Source organism: Musa acuminata, chromosome BXJ1-5 (assembly GCF_036884655.1).
Source record: "Musa acuminata AAA Group cultivar baxijiao chromosome BXJ1-5, Cavendish_Baxijiao_AAA, whole genome shotgun sequence".
Classification (NCBI taxonomy): Eukaryota; Viridiplantae; Streptophyta; class Magnoliopsida; order Zingiberales; family Musaceae; genus Musa; species Musa acuminata.
In genome coordinates, this window is record NC_088331.1 from 42,611,978 (window position 1) to 42,633,880 (window position 21,903).

A 21,903-nucleotide genomic window follows, 5' to 3' on the forward strand; every position below is an offset into this window, starting at 1 on the left:
TTTGGCTTCAATCTAATGTGTTGTGAGGGCATGATCAGAGTTCAGGCCATGAAAGTGCAAATTGAAATGATATGGGAAGTTTCTAAACAGATTAATGTGGGACAACCTGTAACGGTACTAAGTCTCAAGGGGATTGGGAATAGATAGGAAACAGAGAGAAAAAAAAAAGAGAATTTGATGTAAGCACACTTGATTCATAAAAAAATTTTTAAAAATGAAAAATACAAGCTGAGCTAAAGTTCAAATAAATGACAAAACTTAAGGAGGGAGATAAATTACTAACATGATTCTTCCCAAATAGGTCTAGTTAGTTATTGAGGTTGCTTCATGGGACACTAGATAATCAGCAGTATGAGTCTTGGTGGATTGTACAAGGTTTAGGAAAGGTATTGGACAAGTGGAAGATATGTTAGAGAGGTTGGAGATAAGACAATAGGTAGTTATTTATGTTTCTGAGGCTTTAAGGCATATGTGAAGGTGGAAAGAGGATGCATATGATAATGTGAATAGAGGAGAAAAAACGAAAATTGATAGCCTTGGACCCACACCAAGTCCTCTGAACTAACCTTGAGGGAAGAATGTGGCCTTACACCACTTATAAATTGTGGGAGGAGATAAATTTAATTTATTATATGATGTCCATGATCAATCTAATTGGCATATACTATTATATGCAGAATATTTAATGAAATTCATTTTTTTTTTTGTTTCGATAGAATTTATAATCATGCCCAATTTATCATTTATTTTGTTTGGTTTAGATGAATGAAAATGAAAATATGTCCAACCCGACCCAAATCTAAGTTTATCATAAATTCTAAAGGATTCTGTTTGCCTTCTTTCCATGTTCTAATGCAAACCCACAAAGTGGCTTGATTTTCTTCAGAGATGATACATCAAGCAATTATTCTGAAATGCACACCAACATGAGAATTTTACACATTGGAGTAACCTGGTAATACATTATTTTGGATGATAATTATCCTTCTAGCATTAACATATCTGAACCATTTATGAATGTGACCATTGTGGTGGTAAAGAGGTTTCCATGGATTAATGGCAACATCACAATTTTAACTGAACACTTTGTGAGCATACATTATCATGTTTTAGTGAATAATTGCAGATAAAGTTTTGAAGATTTTGTGGATGAGATTTGCATCAAGTGAATTTGTTTTGCTATATATATATATATATATATATATATATATATATATATATATATTCAATTTTGGTCTAGTCAAGGTCAAGTAAGTCCGAAATAATCCTGTCAGTAAAATCATAGTTATATATAACTTAGTCATGTTGTTATATTTTTCATGCAGTGCTTGACACTGTTTTGTATTTTCTAATTTGTTTCTTAGAACTTGATTGCTAGGTGGATTCCTTCTTTATGCCTTAATCTAAATGAACTGAGAAGCTGTTTTTTTTGTGCTAGTCACATGATAGTGACTTATGTAGCCACACAAAAGAGATGCATTAGTTCGTGTCCAAGACATCTGTCTTCCACTTGTTTGTTGTTATTATTTATATTTGTAAAACTTAAATTAAACTATATGCTTGGCTTTAGCACTAAGGTGTAGATCATGTTACTTTAGATCTTGTAGTATTAACATTTGTGGAACAGGGTGATGTGGAGTCGATTGCCTCAAAGAATCCCAAGGAACTTACAAGTTTGCTTGAACAAATTTCTGGATCAGACGAGCTTAAAAAAGATTATGAGGAATTGGAGGAGCAGAAGGCTCGGGCTGAAGAAAAATCAGCACTTATTTATCAGGAAAAGAGAACTGTAGTAATGGAGCGCAAGCAAAAGAAAGCACAGAAGGAAGAAGCTGAGAAACATCTCCGCCTGCAAGAAGAGCTGGTGTGTATAATTCCATTTTTCATTTGTTCCTATCTCTTGCGTCTTGCTGTTATGGTTTTCTATATCAAGGTGCCTTGAGGCATCAATACTTGAAGCAAGACTCTGGCTAGAACAGTGGAACAAATCTATAAGTATTTTATTCAAGGTGTCTTTATTAGTCTCATATTGACAATTTAGACAGAAACTTGATGCCTATCTAATTTTGAATTTTATTCATATTATAGAAAATTTTGTTCTTAGTGAAAGAATCTACAGATATGTGGTACACTGTCAACTATTATTCTATAGCATGCACATGTGTTTTTTTTTGGCTAGCTGTTTCTGGCAAGCACCTTTTTGATGATCCTTTATCAGAAATATACTGCAATACAAAAGAAGGTGCATTCACAAACTCAAACACAATTTAATACTGTCTCTGTTCATTGTTGCATTTGACTCAGTTTTGTATAAACTCTGCATGATATCATCTTCATCTCCAAATTAGGCATATGAGACATGCCTATTGTGTTAGTGAGGTAACTTCAGAAGCTTGACATGCAAGACCTAAACATAAGTAACAAATGCATGTTATGATATTACATTACTTACCATGAATATCTCAAAAATCAGCATGTATCTATTAATGCATAAGAATTTTTTTTTTTTGGTTATGATAGAGTAACAAATGCATGTTATGATACTACATTACTTACCATGAATATCTCAAAAATCAGCATGTATCTATTAATGCATAAGAATTTTCTTTTTTTGTTTAGACAATTTCATGTTGTCTTGTTCTGTATTTTCATGTAGAGTCATGTAAACATTCATGCAATTTATCTAAACAATCAAAAGAAAACTGCTACATTAGTCAAATTCACTTTGATTTATGAAATTTCTTAATACACTTTCCCATTGGATATGAAGGTGATCACTTTATTATATGGGTAATTTTGCTTTTTATTTATGGAATTTAACTTCAGTATTTTTTCATAAGATGAGTCTATGTTCCTAAGTATCATAATATATGGAAATCGTCATGTCAAGTCTACCGTTCCTTACTATTCACATGCATCCCCTATCCTCTCCCTACTAGTTAAAATTCATGTATACCACATATTTTTATTAAAATATTCTTATGCAACATTGACGAATAAATGAAGTTTGAGAAAAAAGTACACAGATTATTTAAAAGAAATCACACACGTAAACAAATGAATTACCAAAGTACTATCACTGCAAAAGCAATCAACAATTTTAAACCTCTTGAGAGTGGAGTAAGTTCATATCTTTCTATTATTGAACTGTCCAGTAACATTTGAGTGCACTCCACAAGTTCACTGCATGCACTACGTATCTTCTTTACTTAGTCACATTGACTTGGTCAACATTGCTTCACATTTTACCTGACAATCCACAACAATTCTGTTGCCTTCCACCTCGGTATGTTATTCCGTTGAAGGAAAGAATGGTGAATCGAATAAAGAAACTAAAGGACAGATTCCATCGAATAGATGGGTATATAGTGCCACTATTAATTTCCGGTGACTGTTGGAGGCCTCTATACAATCTTTTCTCAAGCTTGCAAGATTTATACTCATTTTTGACAGTAAATTTGCCAATGACAATTGGGCAACCAGATATGTTATCATGTAGTGTGTAATTGAAGTACTGAACTCTTTGTTTGGCCCTCTTCTTAATATGATCATAGAGTATAAGGTAACTTATGCTATTGTTGTGTTTATATTACTATATTCATGCAGAAATCTCTGAAGAAGGAGCATTTTTTATGGCAACTTTTCAATATTGAAAATGATATTGAAAAACTCAATGGTGAACTTGATAGTGAAAAGAAAAAACTTGAGGAAGTTCTCTCTTTACAAAAGGAATTCGACTCTGAAGCAGAGATGAAAAAGAAAGAACAAGCTGGCTATTTGAAAGAGTTGACAATTCGTGAAAAGAAGATTGCAAAGATAAAACTTGAGCTTGATAAGAAGGTAACTCCTACTACGACATGCTTCTGATCATATATTGGCTGAAAAAAATAAATTTTCCTTCTCAATAACCTGTTCACTAACATTTTGAAGCACAATCTGTAGAGAGTTTACTTCTACATTTCTTTTTTTCTCCCAGCAACCAGAGCTTCTTAAACTAAAAGAAGAAAAATCTCGCATTAATTCAAAAATTAAAAGCAGCATAAAAGAGTTGGAGAAAAAGAAAAAAGACCAAAGGAAGCATGCTGAAGAAATAGGAAAGCTACAAAAGGATCTACAAGATGTCACTGAAGCTATTCATGAGCTGAATGAGCAAGCTAAACATGGTGTTGGCAAACTTGAACTAGCAGATGATCAACTAAGTGAATATCATAGAATGTAAGTCATCCCTTTAACTTCAATCACTCATTTTGGCATATGATTATCGTGTTCCTTAATTATTAATTTCAGCACATGATTAATGTGTGCAGCATCTGCTTTAGTTTCATTTTTCTCTGAGGTCAAGTAATATGTACTTAAGAAAGAATAAGACTTCTGTATACATCAAGAGTGCCCCAATAAGCTTACAGCTTCTTGGTGTTCACTAACCACATCATGAAATTTATCCCTGTTCATGTGGGTCATAAATTCTGCTTGTCTATGATTTCAGAGATTCATGCACTTTTAGATGCATATCATTTAGATGTCTTGCATATTCATCAAAAAGGTTCGTTATAATGAGTAAATATAAATCCAATCAAAGCCCAAAAATACCATGTCTGGGCAACATTCAGATAAAAGGCCTTGTTCTGAATATTCTTCTCTTTTTTAATAATGGAAATGGGGGCATAAGATATTTGAGGCATTATACATGTCACCCTAGTTTACAGTCGGGTATAATATCCATTTATACCTATGTAAAGCATGGAGCACAGAGAAGATAGCCAAAGCTCCCAAGGGTTAGGAAGCAAGCATCTATAACTGGTAAAGCCTACATGTGGCAGGGAATATTTTCACCTGTAGCAATAAACACCCTACCCTTTACTCAAGGAGAGGGGTATGAACCGGCTAAATAAGCTAGGTCAGCCATTTTTATTTTGACTTGACAAGTAATTACTAATTAGGATATATAGTCGTTTGATGTATCGTTTGAAACAGGTGGTATACATCGATCCGCCAGCTAATTGGTATGTGGACTAGCCTATTTTGGGCGAGACACATGAAAAGGGTCAAGTATCGGTTAATATGGGTGATGTATCGGTTGATACCGTTGAAACTCTTATTGTATCAGCCAGTGTTTTAAAAAGGCGCTCGCTTATGTGCTTAGGCAAGGTGAGGCTCGAGCACCTCGCATAGTTGTCGGGCGACGTGCTTTAGTGAAGTGCCGCTTGGGCGCTTACCGAAGCCGAAGCATTGAGTGCCTCAGGTGAGTGCCAGATTCAAGGTGAGTAATCGAACCAGATAGTCAACTTTGGTTTGGTTGAACAGTAACTTGGTTCAATCGAACTAACTAAGCACAATAAATAGTAATAGTAAACCCCCCGACCCATAAACCCTAAGTACTTTGCTGCCCTGACTCACCTCTAGTTCTGCCGCTGCCTTTGTGCACAACCGTTGACTTCGCCACTGACACACAGGTTCGACGCTTCCTCTGTCGTCGATGGATAGGTCTGAAGCTCCCGCTGTTGTAGCTTTCGTGCGCAGTTCCCTCTGTCACTATTGCATTCGTGTGTAGATTCTTTCGTCGTTGAGGGATAGGACTGTAGCTTCCTTCGCCACCGACAAACACATCCGAAGCTTCCTTCATCCTTGACGCTATTGTCCATAGCTTCATTCGTCATCGCTGCCACCATTCGCAGTCTTCTCCATCATCGTTGCCCTCTCCCTTCCCATGTTCCACCATTGGTGACTCCTTTTCTCCCCCTCTACTATTATAACTACTCTTAACAATGGACCAAATACTGTTAACAGTGGATTGTTAATCCATAACTGATATTAAAATTATTGTTACCATATAATAAACTAAAACCGTTATCAATCCTTAGAATTGTTGATCTATTTAGAACTAATTCCTATTTAGAATTACTAATCCTTATTTAGCACTATTAATCACTATTTAGAATTATTATTAGTTCCTATTTAGCACTGTTAATATCTATTTATTTAGAATTGTTATTAGGGTTTCAAGATTAATGACAAGTGTACAAAGTAATTCAGAAAATTCATAAAACAATTCAACTTAATGTTGTATTGTTATTTATATAATCATATTTATCAATTGTATTATATATTTTATATTTTAATGTTCTAGGGCGCCTTGTTCGCTCGGGTAGGCTCTTAGGCGAGCGCCTTGGGCGTCTTGGGACCTTGGCGCGTAGCGCTTTTAAAAACACCCATATCGGTTATACAGGTTGACATTAGTCAGAATTTGACTGATACCGACCCAAATCAGGTAAAACCCCAATGGTCAATTCAACCATTGAGGCCTCTTTTGGAGCTTTTAAATCCCTCCTTTCTTCCTTTCTCTCATTCTCACTCACTTTCATATATTTTATCATTCCTACTCTCGTTCTTATTCACTCTCTCATTTCCACCCTCATTCTCTCTCTTTCTCACACTCTTGCTTGTGATTGGAAGTTCCTAATTGGCGATTAGTGATAATCAAGCTATTGGTTTGGATAAAAGAGGATTTAAACTCGGAATCTAATGGAATTTGTATCCAATTTGAATGTATTTAGCTTCTTTTTTATGTTTTATTTATCATTTCATATAATTAGAGGCGTATTAATGTATATTTACAAAGATTAAACTTGATTAGGCCTAAATTCGAGGTATCTAGGGTTATTCACAAGCTTATGCATTTATTTATGCCTCATATGCATTTTATTCTTAATTAAAGACAATAAAATTACCATTAAAATAGGATAAAAATCTTAAAAAGTTTTTTTTAATGAATGTTTGACTATTTTTAGCATTTTAAAGAAATTGGTACGTATTAGTGTATGTACATATGGTACATCTATTCCAATCTGTCATGACCTTAGTTGGGATTGCCTAAATTATACATTATCAAAGAGATATGCGTTCGCAAGGGTCAGCCTAGGCCTTAACCTCGTGCAATCCACAAAGGACTTGCACAACAAAGAAAAAGTTAGAAAGATGAACGTGTGGGTAATTTGCTGTCGTCGCATATGAAAAGGGCAAGATAATCAGTATCCAAAACAACACAAATCATCCAGTGTTTATTAGGCTCGAAAGGGTCCCAATAACATGCTGAACAAGCACACACAAAGGGGATTCTGAAGGTAGATTGGGTAATTTACCATCGTCGCATATGAAAAGGGCAAGATAATCAGGATCCAAAGCAACACAAATCACCCAGTGTTTATTAAGCTCAAAAGGGTCCCAAAAATGGGTTGAATAAGCACACACAAAGGGGATTCTGGAGGTAGATGCAGGCCTAATGTTCACCTAATGCTCTCGTCGAACAGAAAGTGAGCACACTAAAGACGTTGCATCACCCGTCAAACACCTACCCAAAGCTCCATTCGCCTCGGTGTCACTTGGGGGGTTCAAAGGTTCTGAGATGGTTGACGATTTGCACCATTAGGCCGTTAGCTAAAAATCAGCTCGTGGCATGCGAGAACGGTGTAGTTTGGGGTCATTTTTGCCTCAATGTGGTGTCGCATAGCCAAAAAGATTTTCGAGTTTTCCATGATGAAAATAGGAAACAAAAACACTAACAGCAAATAAAAATAGGGTTGACTATAGTGTTTCTACCTCGTACAAGTTGCCCTAAAGAAAACATCGAAACACAAAGAAAACAATAGAAAACAAGAATAAAAAATCATCATGGACAAGCGACAAACACCTTGTTTGCACTGTTCCATGATATTCTCCCCCACTTATTCCTTCTATGCCCTCATCGAAGCCTTCTTGTATGCTGAAGATTGATTGTCCACAACGACCATGTACGTCTCAGCTTCTTTTGAGTCGTTGACTTTGATCCATCCATTTTGCTGGAACTTGTCGTTGAGCTAGTTTAGTTGGGGAAATTGGTTGAGTTGGAACACTTCATGCTGTGCTCTTCGGATCTTTTGGTCAGCAAAAGAAGAGTATTCATGCTTGCATTCAAGCCCCTTGGAGGTATTACCTCGCAAAAGCTTGACTGTTGTTGGTTGGACTTTCACGAGCACCATATCGCTAAACTTGAAGAGTTTGTGGCTTTCTCCCACAATGTTTATCCCTCACATCCTCTATTTGAAGGGACTTTCAATTATGTAGAGCTCCACTACATAGGTGAGGAGAATTAGGTTACATGGAATGGCTTCACCCAAATTCCTCGGTTCGTACTCCTTGCTCCGTGCTAGTTACTTGACTTCGCTTACTCTTTGCCATCACACTTTTAGAGTATGAGAAGTGTTGCTTGAACCTGAGCCAGGTTTCCCCCTTATAAAGCGCTTAGGTGATAACTTTGGTCGCGCCTTTGGGATTGTCCATGTCCTAGTTGCGATTAGAAATGTGCTCTCCCTCCTGGAGCACAAGTTTGGTTAGCACTCGGAAGACCCGCCACTATAGTACCATGCCTTATCTCATGATGTTCAAGGTCTTCAGTGTGACACTTTCTCGACCAAGTTCTTTTTGGGTAGTTGAGTCCCTCTTGGACTCGAGGTCGTCACAATGCTTTGCCTCTCATGATCTACTACTTCTGCACATCCTGTGACTTAGGAAGCACTTCCCTTATGATCTTCCGCCAATCAGACTGTAACTTTTTGACTCTGATTCTTTGACCATCTGCATGACATTGATGATCGCTCGTTCGGTCTTGTCCCTCAAAAGTATTGGGTTACCTATTAGCGAAGATAAACTCTGGATCGGTCCGTCATCCAACAACATGTTTGAGAGGTCTCGAGGATTCTTCCACTCCGGAAATGATGCCTAAAGTGGATTGTTGATTGGATTTTCGACTCCATTGAATTTGAATTGTCATTCCACCTTGTGCCTTCATGGAAAGGGCTTTGGCAACTGAGATCTTGGCATGCTGGCATATTCTTCAAGTGATGAAAGAATACTGTGGCATATTCGTCAAGCGTGGCATACTTGCCCCGTGCTAATGCCTTTTGACTCCAATTGCATTGTTGTGGGATTATTTAGGTCTTCTCGCCTCGATTCTTTCATCACTTGTATAGCCAAAAGTATATATGTGTCTTTCAAAGCTCTCTTCGAAAGTGTCACAATGGATAGAGTCACCGTCCATCAGAAAGAGAGTTTAAGAGCGACATGGGTGCTGCTTTTGCCTCTTGCAGAAACTCCACCCCAAGAACAAATTGGAAATCGTCTCCCGCTCCAATCTTAATGTCGACTCCCTTTGTCAATTCGGACATAGGCTTCGTCTCCAAATTGACCGTACTCATTTGGCTCGGACTTTTTGCTAGCTTCAATACGAGCCGGTTAGCTTCTTCATCTGCTATGTAATTGTGTGTGGCTCCTATGTCCACCAATGCGTGAGTCGCCTACCCATTCAACTTGATGCCTACGAACATTAATAGGTTATCTTGTGCCTTTGCCTCTTTTGGCATTGCCTTAGACCGCTCCCCACTTGACATCAATGTAGTGCATTCAACAATTGTACTACCCCAATGTGAGATCGTTGTGTCGATCCTTCGTCACTGCTCAACTCTGACAAACTTGAGCTTGAAGAGTTAGTATTCTTCTTTAGCCTCTGCTTAGGCTTCTCTCGAACTTCACCTTGCAATGCGTTCAACAAACGCTTAGCTCCCATGCGAGGTCTTGACGATGATTCGTCACTACTTGAATGAGACTTGTTCGAGCTAGAAGATTTTTGCCTTCGCTCTGCCCTTCTCTGGTTAGAAAGAAGTTGTAAGGGCATTAAACGCCTCTTTTTGTTGCGAGCATTCTAACATTTGATGCTTTCCACCCCACAAAAGACATATGTCAAACTTCGGGACGTTCCCTCTGGATCCATGTCCTGTCGGAGCAACAAACTATGTGTTCTCTGGCATGAGCTGAGTTTGTAATTCCCTCTTCAAGGCTTTACAAGTGTCGATGTTACAATAACTTTGTTGCATATCTTCCCACCGTGTGCGCCACCATAGTTTTGCATCACCAACAAGATATATCATAGCTAACGACACCTTGGAATCTTCTAATTTGGGTTGTGTCGCTCTGAAGCATTGTTCCAAATTGAAGAGAAAGATTTCTAACTCATGGCATCTCAAGCACCCTAGTAGCTTTGCAGTTATGGAGCCCTTAATCTCGATAAGAGATGGTCGCGAGACATTTCTCCGCTCGCATGCGTAACTTGTATCAGTACCGACACTTGAGCCATCAAGTCCCTTACTTGCCCTTGTAAGTATTGCACAAACTCTCACATGTCATCCATCAACCTTTCGACTCGAACCTCTAGCTAATCCAGTCGGGATTCCAACCTGTTTGCACGGACTCTATCATCTCAAGAAGCTCCTCACTTCCGTAGAGATTCGTCAATTTTTGGTTGACAAGGTCAAGCTGCAACTGCAACTTGGCCACTCTTTCTTTGGTGCCTTTTTCTCGTTTAGGTATCTCTTCAACTCTTGCCTCTTTTGCGTAAGAGAACTCTTGCACTGTGAGCCTATCGCTGCAAATGCCATGCTCCACTTGAGTGGCTTTGCTAGAGCCCACACGAGTGCTCGTCCGTTTCTCTGAAACGGTCACGCATTGTTATTGCCCATCATGTACAGTGGTGCTGGTTTTGTCACCCTACCTTGCCATGGCAATTCAATATTTGCTTTACTCGCTTTGATACCACCTTGTCGCGACCTTAACCACCCAAGAGATATGCATTCGCAAGGGTCAGCCTAGATCTTAACCTCGTGCAATCTACAAAGGACCTGCACAATGAAGAAAAGGTTAGAAAGGCGAATGTGCGGGTAATTTACTATTGTTGCGCAAGAAAAGGGCAAGATAATCGGGATCCAAAACAACCAGCATTTGTTAGGCTCAAAAGGGTCTCGAAAAACGGGCTGAACGAGCCCACACAAGGGGGGCTCCGAAGGTAAATGTAGACCCATTGCTCATATGGTACTTTCGTTGAATAGAAAGTGGGCACACTAAGGACGTTGCATCAGCCCTTAGACACTTACCCAAAGTCCCATTCGTTTCGATGCCACTTGGGGGGTTCTAAGGTACCGAGATGGTTGACGTTTTGCATCACTAGGTCGTCAGTCAGAAATCAGCCTGTTGTCACGGACTTAGTTGGTTTTGCCTAAATCGTGCGGCACCCTTGCGTGTCCGTCCGCAAAGGTCAGTCTCCCCGAAACCTCCCATGGTCCCTTAGGACCTACAAAAGAGAAAACGAGTTAGAGAAAGCGCATCACTCAGGATCCACAAGCAAACATTTTCGAAAACACTTCATAGATAATGCAAATTACAAATAGACTTTACAAGCTCTGAACGGTTGTATAACAAAGGGTCAAAATGGTCCACTACAGACCGAGTATCTCTCACAAGTGTCCACATTACACAACCTTTATTTACAAGCTTAAGAAGGCCACCAAACCCAACTAAAATGGAGCTGTGAAGCCTTCAATCGTTCCTCTACATGCTGTGCAAAGCATGAACAAACAGAAAGACACGGACATACATAAGTATTACATTAAACATCCTGTTTAGAACTTTGTCCGTGACATTCTCCCCCACTTATTCCTTCGACATCCTCGTCGAAGCCTTTGCCGACACTGCAACTCCTCGCCTTTGCTGAGTCTTCAATCTTCTGCTCCAGCAGCAATGCGCCTCTTGACTCCCAACTACTCTCCGCTATTGTTTTTGAGTAGTCGAACTTTTGATCCGTCATGCTGCTTCAACTCGCCAATGACTTTGACTCTAGTGTGGGGTTGGCTGAGTTGTATTGATCCATGTTAGTTCCTGCGGATCCTCCAGATGAAGGAAAAGATCCATCCTTACTATGCGCCAGTCTCTCAAATCCCTCATGTTGCTTGAACTGGGTGGATGATTGTTGGAGCTTTAACGAGCATCGCCTCACAAACTTCTGAAGTTTTGGGTCCTTCCTCCACAAAATTTGTTTATCGATTCTTCTTTCACTTAGTTGTCACTTCCAAGTAGATTCACATCACTTCCGCTTTCGATTGGCATTCTGTTGAGAAATGAAGCAGATAATATACTCTCACTAGCACTGATCACCATTGGTGAGGATTTGACAATTATTGTCTTCTAATATCTTCGAAGGGTCTTTGAACCAGTGCAGAGCTCCTCTGCTGGATAGATAAGAGAATTGGGGTACTCGGTGAGAAGGCAATGGTTACTTGACTTCGCCTGCCTCCTCAAGGGTTGTACTCCATGCATCGAGCTGGTTACTGACCTTCGCTTACTCTTTGCTCACACTTCTGAAGCACTCGAAGTGTTTGCACTCCTTGCATTAAGTTAGCTATTGTGATTCACCTTCTCAATGCTATCGAACTTCTGAAATGCATAAAGTTTTCACCCCAACTTGGAGTAAGTCTCTAATAGTTTTGGTCGCCTCTGGGATTGTACTGTCTTCTCCATCAACCCGGTTGCCTACTCCACTGAGTAGCAAAGGTACAACACCGCGTACTGCCTGCTTCATTCCTTAGTCGTGCACTCTTGCATGACTCGAAGTCCTTCACTTTCGGCTATCTTGATGAGAAGCTCGTTGATACCGGTCTTACGAAGTTCCTTGGCCTCTGCCCTTCAGCCTTGTCTTGGTACTTGGAGTTTGCCTCTGCATGCTCCACCTCCTTGGCCCCTTTCACGACCAACCGCTCTCCCTCCATGAGAGCAAGGGATCAATGACTTTAATGGAAGTCCCGCCTCTGCGGTACCATGGCGTTGTCATGCCCATGGCCCTACTATCCGTCGTCTCGCATCTGCATCTCTTTTCTTCACGATCAGTAGATATGTCTCTATGGCACTCCTCCGAGTCCATCTTCATTCTAACTGATGCTTGATTTTGGGTAGCTAAGTCCCTTTGGACTCGTCGTCGCTTCCTCGTCCCTTTCGACTCTCTGCTTCAACACCTCTGTGTTATCTAAGCAGCTCCCTTTGGTCGATGGAAAGACAAACTGCAACTCCCATACATGGCCTTTGTCATCACGTTGTAGGGTTTGCACCGATTCTATTTAACTTAGCTTCCTTGGCCTTTGTCATCACGTTCGCTTACTCGACCTTAAGCGAATATGGGCTCTGGAGCAGTCCAACTCTCCAGCTTCTTCGATCATACATCTGCATGATCAAGTCCCTCTCATGGGACTCACTGGTATTTACATTCGAACTTTTCCCTCGGTGGTACACAGCCCCCATATGCTGATGACCAAGGCTTTCATCCGATGCAAGATTCAATGCCTCTGCGGTACCATGGCCTTCACTCATTGAATCCATAGCCCTTCTTGCTGTCGTGTTGTTCACCGAAGTGGAGCTCCCAGTAGCTCCCGATCATACCTCTGTATGATATAGTCCCTCACGGGACTATATCGTGTATATCGCATTGCCACGAACTGTTCCACCACGATCCGCTGCACCATGTCGCCTCCTGGTGACATCTCTATTGCATTCTGATCCTTATGGGATGAACTCGAATTGTGATCCCTCCATGTGTGGCCTTTGCCAATACATTGCAGGGTCTCTTCTACCTTCGATTTTGTTCGCTCCTTTGGCAATCGATCTTCATCCACCCACTCTTGGGTCACACCTAGATGAAGCACTGCTCTAGGACAGTCCATCGCCTAGTAGCTCCCGAAGTCCACCGACTTCGCTGTGATTAGTGCACCATTGTCTGGATCCTGGGCCTTTACCCCTACCAGCACAATCTCCGCTGCGCACCGCTTCCTTCATGGCAACTTGAATGACAACATTGTGGCATATTCTTTAAGAGTATTCGCCTCCGCATCCTCTTGCCCTATGCCAAGGCCTTTTGAACCCAACTTCGCCTCCGCAAGTTGAGGTGCCTTAGTTCCTCTATCAAATGCTTCTCCGAGATAAGGTGCATGTGCCCAGACGCTCCCTTCATCTTTGGCACCATGCAAGATGAGTCCGTTCCATTAGAATGAAGGACCCATGAAACAACATGATCCTGCTCTTGCCTCTGCAAAAGTTCATGTCTTTGACCTCTGTCCAAGGAAAGCTCTGCGCCTCCGCTCCATGTTTCATCTTCTATGCCGGCTCACTTCATGCGGCTTGGGTACTTCGCCAAGTTACACCCAAGTTGCTCCGCTCCTCGTTTTTGCATTGAGTTGATGGTGGCCCTCGCGCCCACCATTCCACGGGTCACCCCTCCCTTGAGTTTGATCTCCATATCGACTCCAAGTGTGCCTTCATTTGTGTTGCTTTGGGTCGCTCCCCCACTTGATCTCGCAATGCATCCACTAATGCATTCTCTCAAGCGAGATCATGCGATGACTCCTCACCGCTCGCTCGGTCCATTGAGCTTCGTTGAGTTGTTGTTTTTGAGGTACTCCTCCTCAACATGTGTGGTCTGTTGCACATGATTCTCCCTCTGGAGAATCGGGACCTATCCCTCCTTGATATCTGTCCCGTTGGAGCAACATCTCTCTTCGCTTCTTTCTCTCTGAAAGTTTCGGAGACCACCATCCCCTTGGACTATTCTGATTTGCTGAACAAACCGTGCATTATTCTGCCTCCTGCAAACGCACTTGCTAGATTGCGACTCCACGTCAATACAGCCCTTGCTGCACCACTCAAGGCCTAGCAACATGCTGAACTCGCTGCACACTTCAGCCTCCTACAGACGTATCCTTCTCATGTCGAAGAGAAAGTTCTAATGCTCAATGATGCCAAGTTTCGGTCGCCTTGGGATGGCCGTGAACATTCCATCGACCGCATACAAGCCCTTGCATGAGTATCGAATTCTTCGGGTTAACAATTCCCCTCACCTCTGTGAGCTTTGCACAACTCTTTCGATCGCTGAGTAACTCATTCCACCTTGCATGGTCTCATCCTTTGCCAAGCGCCTCGCTTCCCTTGAGCACTATCAAGTGTAGTTGTCAACGTCGAGCCGTAGCTCGAACTCAGCCATTCCAACCTTTGTGCGCTATGCATTCTTCCAAGCTTGCTTATTCTCATGGTGCCTCTTGCGCGAAGGGTTGACCATTCCTCTGAATGCCAATCTCAGATGCCCGCTCCTCCGAGCGACTCCTTTTCCCTACATCTCCATGCTCGTTTTCCCCCAAACGGTCGCGCGTGTGCTGATTGCCCTCAACGCAGCCCCACTAGGTCCCCCACATTTGCATGCCAAGTGTTTTTATGAGTGCTTGTCCCGCTTTGATACTATCTGTCACGGACTTAGCTGGTTTTGTCTAAGTCGTGCGGCACCCTTGCGTGTCCGTCCGCAAAGGTCGGCCTCCCCGAAACCTCTCATGGTCCCTTAGGACCTACAAAAGAGAAAACAGGTTAGAGAAAGTGTCTTATTCGGGATCCACAAGCAAACATGTCCGAAAACACTTCATAGACTTTGCAAATTACAAACAAACTTTACGAGCTCTGAACGGTTGTCCAATAAAGGGTCAAAATGGTCCACTACAGATCGAGTATCTCTCACAAGTGTCCATATGACACAACCTTTATTTACAAGCCTAAGAAGGCTACCTAACCCAACTAAAATGGGGCTATGAAGCCTTCGACCGTTCCTCTACATGTTATGCAAAGCATGAACAAACAGAAAGACATGGACATACATAAGTATTACATTAAACATCCGGTTTAGAACTTTGTCCGTGACACTGTGGCATGTGAGAACGGAGTAATTTTGGGCCACTTTTCTTTTCATGTGGTGCCGCACAGCTAGAAACGTTTCCAAGTTTTACATGATGAAAATAGGAAACAAAAACAATGACAATAAACAAAAATGGGACTGACTATAGTGTTTTCTGCCCGCACAAGCTGCCCCAAAGAAAACAACGAAAACATGAAGAAAATATTAGAAAACAAGAACCGAAAACCATCATGGACAAGCGACAAACACCTTGGCTGCAATGTTCCATGACATATCGGTATGTATCAATTGGACTGTTACCACCGGTTGGCATGATACTGCTGTACTTGATATATAGTCATAATGTATCATGAACTTTTATATTTGAATTTCTGAAGCAGCTCAACAAATAACTGTTACTAAAAATAATTAATTTATGAGGATTGGCATCAGTTTCATAACGTATCATGAACTTTTATATTTGTAATTCTGAAGCAGTTCAACAAGTAACTGTTACTAAAAATTAATTAATTTATGAGGATTGGCATCAGTTTGTGCCCTTTTGGGAATTAGTGTGTATTATCTGTTTATTTGTGGTCCAGTTATATGTAACTTTTGTCTGATAAAGTCAAATGGAGGGGGTTGACTTGTTGGCTTAATTGTTTCCTAATTCAAAATTCTTCTTAACCTTCTGTCCAAGTGCAAATAATTCTAATATAATATGTTAGATCAAAATAATGCATTGCTGTTTTATGTTGCTGTCCCATCATGTAAATAAGCTGAAAAACTTGAGAATGCAATCATGTGTTGGTTATGCAACCGTGATTTTTGTAGTCATCAAATCTAGAAAAAAGTGTTTAATGGAAGAAACTTATTTCAATTTATACTTACAAGATAAGCATTTCCAGAACCATATTTCTCCCTGAAGTGTATTCTAATTTATAGGTTTCTTTCTGTGTGTCTAAAACCATTCTTTGGTAGATAACAAGGTCATCATTCCAATTGTGAGCAATTGATTTTAAGAATAATCAACTCACTGAATTTTTGTTTTTAGTCATGTTGTCTATATGAAAAATGATTTATGCGCTGATTTTCACTTGATATGCTTGGCTTATATCATTCTACAAATTTATCATCAATAGTCTATAAGATATTTGATGCTTAATCATTCAGTAAGGAGGAAGCTGGAATGAAAACTGCTAAGTTAAGGGATGAGAAAGAGGTTCAGGATAGGCAACTACATGCGGACATAGAGGTTCAACAGAATTTGGAAGAAAATTTTCAACAATTGCTTAGTCGAGAAAAGGAGTTGTCAACTCAGGAGGATGAATCACGAAAGAGATTGAAGCAGATATTGGATTCAGTTGCAGATTATAAGAAAGAGCTCGACAGGGTTAAGAAGGATTTGCATAAGATTTCAAAAGATCGTCAAAGTTCGGGGTCAGTTGATATTCTGTGTTCAAAGTTCTAAATTTTTGCGTGTTATTATCTCAAGGGGGAATTTAAGAATTAGCTTAAATATGTGAATCTCTTTTTTCTGGGCAACCTGCTTATAATGTCATAATTCACTTTATACTATTTTCCGTTCTCTTTGTGGTCCTCAGGACAAAGTATCAGAGTCTAAAACAGAAACTTGATGAAGTAGATCTACAATTACGAGAACTAAAAGCTGATAAACACGAAAGTGAACGAGATGCTCGGCTCTCTGAAACAGTTCAGAGTCTCAAAAGACTTTTTCCAGGAGTTCATGGTCGCATGACTGAACTTTGCAGGCCATCACAGAAGAAATATAACCTTGCTGTTACTGTTGCTATGGGTAAATTTATGGATGCTGTGGTGGTTGAAGATGAGAATACAGGAAAAGAATGCATTAAGGTAAAGCCTTCGAGAGGTTAGCTTTATATTAAATTGCAAAGATATCCTTCATGTTAACCGATATGATGGTAAATATATTTCTTTACAGACAATTGATTTTACTAAATGGCAGGATGGTTTTGTTCATTTGTAGAGATTACAATTTCTATTTGTCCTATGATGAACTTAAACTATTTTCTTCTCCATGGCCATCTTAGTGATGATCTACTTAAGTATGAAAGCCAACTTTAAAATCTTTATCTTATTCTTTTTCTATTAATGTAATTTATATACCAATATGAAGATGCATACCTACATGTAAAACACTAGTGGGTGGTATACCTGACTCACTACATTAGGTTGAGTGTTCGAAACCTCATGCTACAAATTTACACCTAAAACACTGCAGTCATGGTGGTAGTTGGTGGTACTAGTGTACCTAATTCACTTTCCTTAGGTTGAGAGTTTGAAATTTAATCTAATAAAATTTTTAAAACCTGAAAGACTAATCTGACATGTACCTGATTTACTTACCTTCGGTTGAGGGTTTGAAACCATGTTCAACAAATTTTATATATAAAATATTTGTTTGATGCAAGGATCACCAAAATTTTATATATTAACTTTGAATCTTCTCCAAAGATACGAGTTGAGATGCTAGACTATGTGTCAAAACTTTATGATTTCAACAAATTAGGTAATAAACGAAAGCAACTTGTTTATACGTTCTTCTACCACCAAAATAAACATCGGAACTCGGTAGCTATCCTTAATATTTATGAAATATAAAGATTTGATCTATTAAGTGTCTAATTTCAAAAAAATTAATATTAAACACACTAATCAGAACATCAAAGACCTTAATTACTCCTTAATTAACACTATTCTACCATCCATAACATATCAAACAATATATTAGACATTAAGTTATATATCATACAGAATAGGCTTAATCATCTCATAAATCAATAAAAATCTAGAAAGAGAATACATATTGATTAGAGTGTTCTTCCTCTTAGTCCTCCCAAATTAGTCTCCTAAATTTGATCCAATCCACAAATCATAGCTTTGTTGAGTTTAGGAAAGTAAAAATATGATAATAAGAGAGATGTGAGTGAAAAAGAGCTTGAGAGAGTTTAAGAGATTGAGAGAGTGAAATGAGTTGGTAGAGGGGGGAGGAAAGGGTTTAAAAACCCTTTTCTAAGCTTAAAACAGTCAAATTGATCGTTTGAAATAGGGCAATCTCAGCCCTTGATCGGTAACGATCAAAATTCGAGCGTATCGACCGGTACAGGTTGGTAACGGTCGGATTTTAATCGTTACTGCCTAGTACAAACCCCGTATCGCTTGATACATGATTAAGTGACCGATACCTCTTGGTAGTGGACGGTCAGCATACCGGTATGTATTGCCCGTATCGGGCGATACTCATCGGTACAACAAACACACACTAGACAGAACACCATTGTGCATGATGAAATTAAAATGGGACATCGAGAGGGGCGTAATTCGATCAAGCGAGGATCAACAAGGAGCCAATTGGCCAACATCTTACCTTGCACCACTCATATGTCAAGACGGTTGCCCCATCAGATAGCATGTAGCCAACCATGACTCAAAGAGACTCCAGTGGCCAATCAAACAAGGCAATCAACGACAAAACACTGTCGTACATGATAATAGTAAATCGAGACATCGAGAGGGACATAATTTGATCAAGTAGGGATCAACGAGCAGCCAATTGGCCAACATCTCACCCCGCACCACTTATATGCCGACACGGTTGCCCCATTGGACAGCCCATTGCCAGCCATGGGTCAAAGAGATTCAGGTGATCAGTCAAACATGGCAATCAATGACAGAACTCCGTCGTGCACGAAGAAAAAGGGACATTGAGAGGGACATTGTGCAGAAATTAACGAGCAGCCAGTTTGGCTGACATTTCTCTCCGTACATCACTGCTATGGCAGCAGGCGAAAAATGACAAACGAGGAGATCCATTCACACTGCTCACGGTGGTCGCCATTTGAGATTTAATGAGAAGTAAATACAGCAAGGGGACAGATTAAGGCCATGAAATGTTTCTTCATTGCATAATGTGGAGGGAGGAGGAAAAATATTGTTATATAGCACATAAATCATGCAATAAGTTGGTTTAGGTTATGCTTTTTGTGGAACCAAAGTAACAATTTTGGACAAGTTGGTATGTTTAATTTGTTAACTTTTCTGCACTGTCTAACTTATGGGAATAGTAAAACTATCCATTTTTATGGAGTTATATATTATTAATGGGATACTTCTTGTTAATGATAATTGATTTTTAGCTTTGATATCTTTTATGTTATCATAGAGCAACTGGTTCTACCATTACGACAATTGTTTTTGTAATTACAGCTCTGTGTTGAATCTATAATTCATTACAGTTTAAATTACTGTTAAGTGTTAATACAATTTAAAATTCATGATAAGATCTTTTGCTTTCTAGTATTTGAAGGAACAACGGCTTCCTCCCCAGACATTCATCCCCTTGCAGTCAATTCGTGTCAAGCCAGTTATCGAGAAATTACGTACTTTAGGTGGGACGGCACAGCTGGTCTTTGACGTGATACAATATCCTTTTTATTGGATGTTGTGAATTGAAAGTTTTTCTTAAATAGCAAATAGACATGAAAACTTATAGTTTCATTCTTGTGCAGGTAGAGCATTCTTTTTATATAATACCTTTGCTATTTTAGTTTGCCTCATTAGATTTTACATATTGTAAGCTAGTGATGAAAAAATATGGTTTATTTATGGCATAACAAGCTGTATATGCTTGGAAGTTTTGTTAACAACATGGCTATTAATATTTCTTACATCTTTTCAGTGGTCTTGCTTATTTGCCATCAATATTATTAAAGCCTGTTTCTAGTTCTGCAATTTCTATTTAATTTTTTAATGATGTGAATTATGCAAGTATAGTCATTTCTTTTTTTTGGGCTGTGGAATTTGACATCTTTCATCATGCCTTCTGTTTCTTATTTTGTTTTCCCTTCATATGTGAAACGAATAAATTCACCTTCTCTTAATTGGTGCAACTTCATAAGTTTCATTACTATGTTTCCCGTCTCTATCTTTTGTTGGCTGCCACATATCTATTTAAATTTTCTCTTCTGTTCTTTTATATCTTGTTTATTCTGTAAATTATCGGAGGTTCTGAGCATGCTATTCTGGCATCAGTGTTGACTGTTGATTACTAGATTTGTCTTTGACAAAGGATCAGTCATAATATTTCTTTATGCTCTCCACTTCATTGTGTGTTTGCATTTAATACATTTTCTTTTTAATATTTTGATCAATGGTTGAAAGAAGGGCTGACACATTACCATGTATCTTGCTTTTCATTTTTGAAGCTCTTCTGTTATGTCTGATTCTGATGATATTCATAAAATTTATTGTTGCATTATAATGATTCGCCAATCACATGGTTTAATTTATTTCATACTATGCATGTAAGCTAAGAGTATTATGTTGTACAAATGTTTAATTGAACTATAGTTTCTATTGATCATTGTGGCCTCTTTTCCTTTTCTTTTTTCTTAACATTTTCACATTTGATCGATCCTTGGAGAAAGCCATCATATACGCTGTGGCGAATACTCTTGTATGTGATAACCTTGATGAAGCTAAAATTTTAAGCTGGAGCGGAGAGAGGTACAAGGGTAAATGTCTCTTAACAATTGATTTTTATCCTATTTACCTTGTATTATGTGACCTCTTGATTGTCATATGATCCTATCTAGTGGTTACCGTTGATGGAATTCTCCTGACAAAATCTGGTACAATGACTGGTGGGTTAAGTGGTGGAATGGAAGCCAAGTCAAATAAGTGGGATGACAGTGCAATTGAAGGTATACATATACATTCTCTCTTTGTATCACTTGTTTTGATTTTGTTTTACTTTACTCCTACTGAATATTATTTTATTATGCAGCCCTTAAGAAAAGGAAAGATCAATTGGAATCAGAAATGGAAAGTCTTGGATCGCTAAGAATGTTACAAATAAAAGAGTCTGAAGCATCCGAAAAGATCACAGGGCTTGAAAGGAAAATTCACTATTCAAAAATTGAGGAGGTAATATAGTGAATAATAGACATATATCCTTCAAATAACATGCTGGACTAAAACAATGCCTGAGGTGAAGTGCCTTAAGTTTTTTTTTTTTTTTTGCAAAAAGGTAAGATATTGAATAACAGTAAGTATTTTACAAGGACAATTGACATGCTCTCCTACCTTAAGATATTCGTTGAATTGCTTTAGTTTAGCTGACTGTTGAGCTGGTCTCTGTTTCATCTTATGTTGATTTAGTGGATTTGCTAATTTATAAATTGTGAACTGTATTTCTTGTTGTTGCAACACACTGCAGTTGCATACCTTCAGGATTTTGCTTCTAAGAACACTTGTGCTGGTTGTTTCCTTTTCTATTCATGTGCTGTTACAGCTTTCTGCTG

The 21,903-nt window shown here is 39.2% G+C and overlaps 1 protein-coding gene across 1 annotated transcript in view; it reads left to right on the forward strand.

The window, feature by feature from the left end:
• LOC135674387 (structural maintenance of chromosomes protein 1-like) overlaps positions 1–21,903 on the forward strand; it is a 35,764-nt gene that overhangs the window by 1,863 nt on the left and 11,998 nt on the right. Inside the window, exons 3-11 of the mRNA XM_065184189.1 lie at positions 1,628–1,864; positions 3,607–3,840; positions 3,977–4,215; positions 16,733–16,999; positions 17,164–17,434; positions 19,899–20,023; positions 21,005–21,114; positions 21,196–21,303; positions 21,387–21,526. Coding sequence (XP_065040261.1) covers positions 1,628–1,864; positions 3,607–3,840; positions 3,977–4,215; positions 16,733–16,999; positions 17,164–17,434; positions 19,899–20,023; positions 21,005–21,114; positions 21,196–21,303; positions 21,387–21,526 — 1,731 coding nt within the window. The remainder of the gene's footprint in view (positions 1–1,627; positions 1,865–3,606; positions 3,841–3,976; positions 4,216–16,732; positions 17,000–17,163; positions 17,435–19,898; positions 20,024–21,004; positions 21,115–21,195; positions 21,304–21,386; positions 21,527–21,903) is intronic.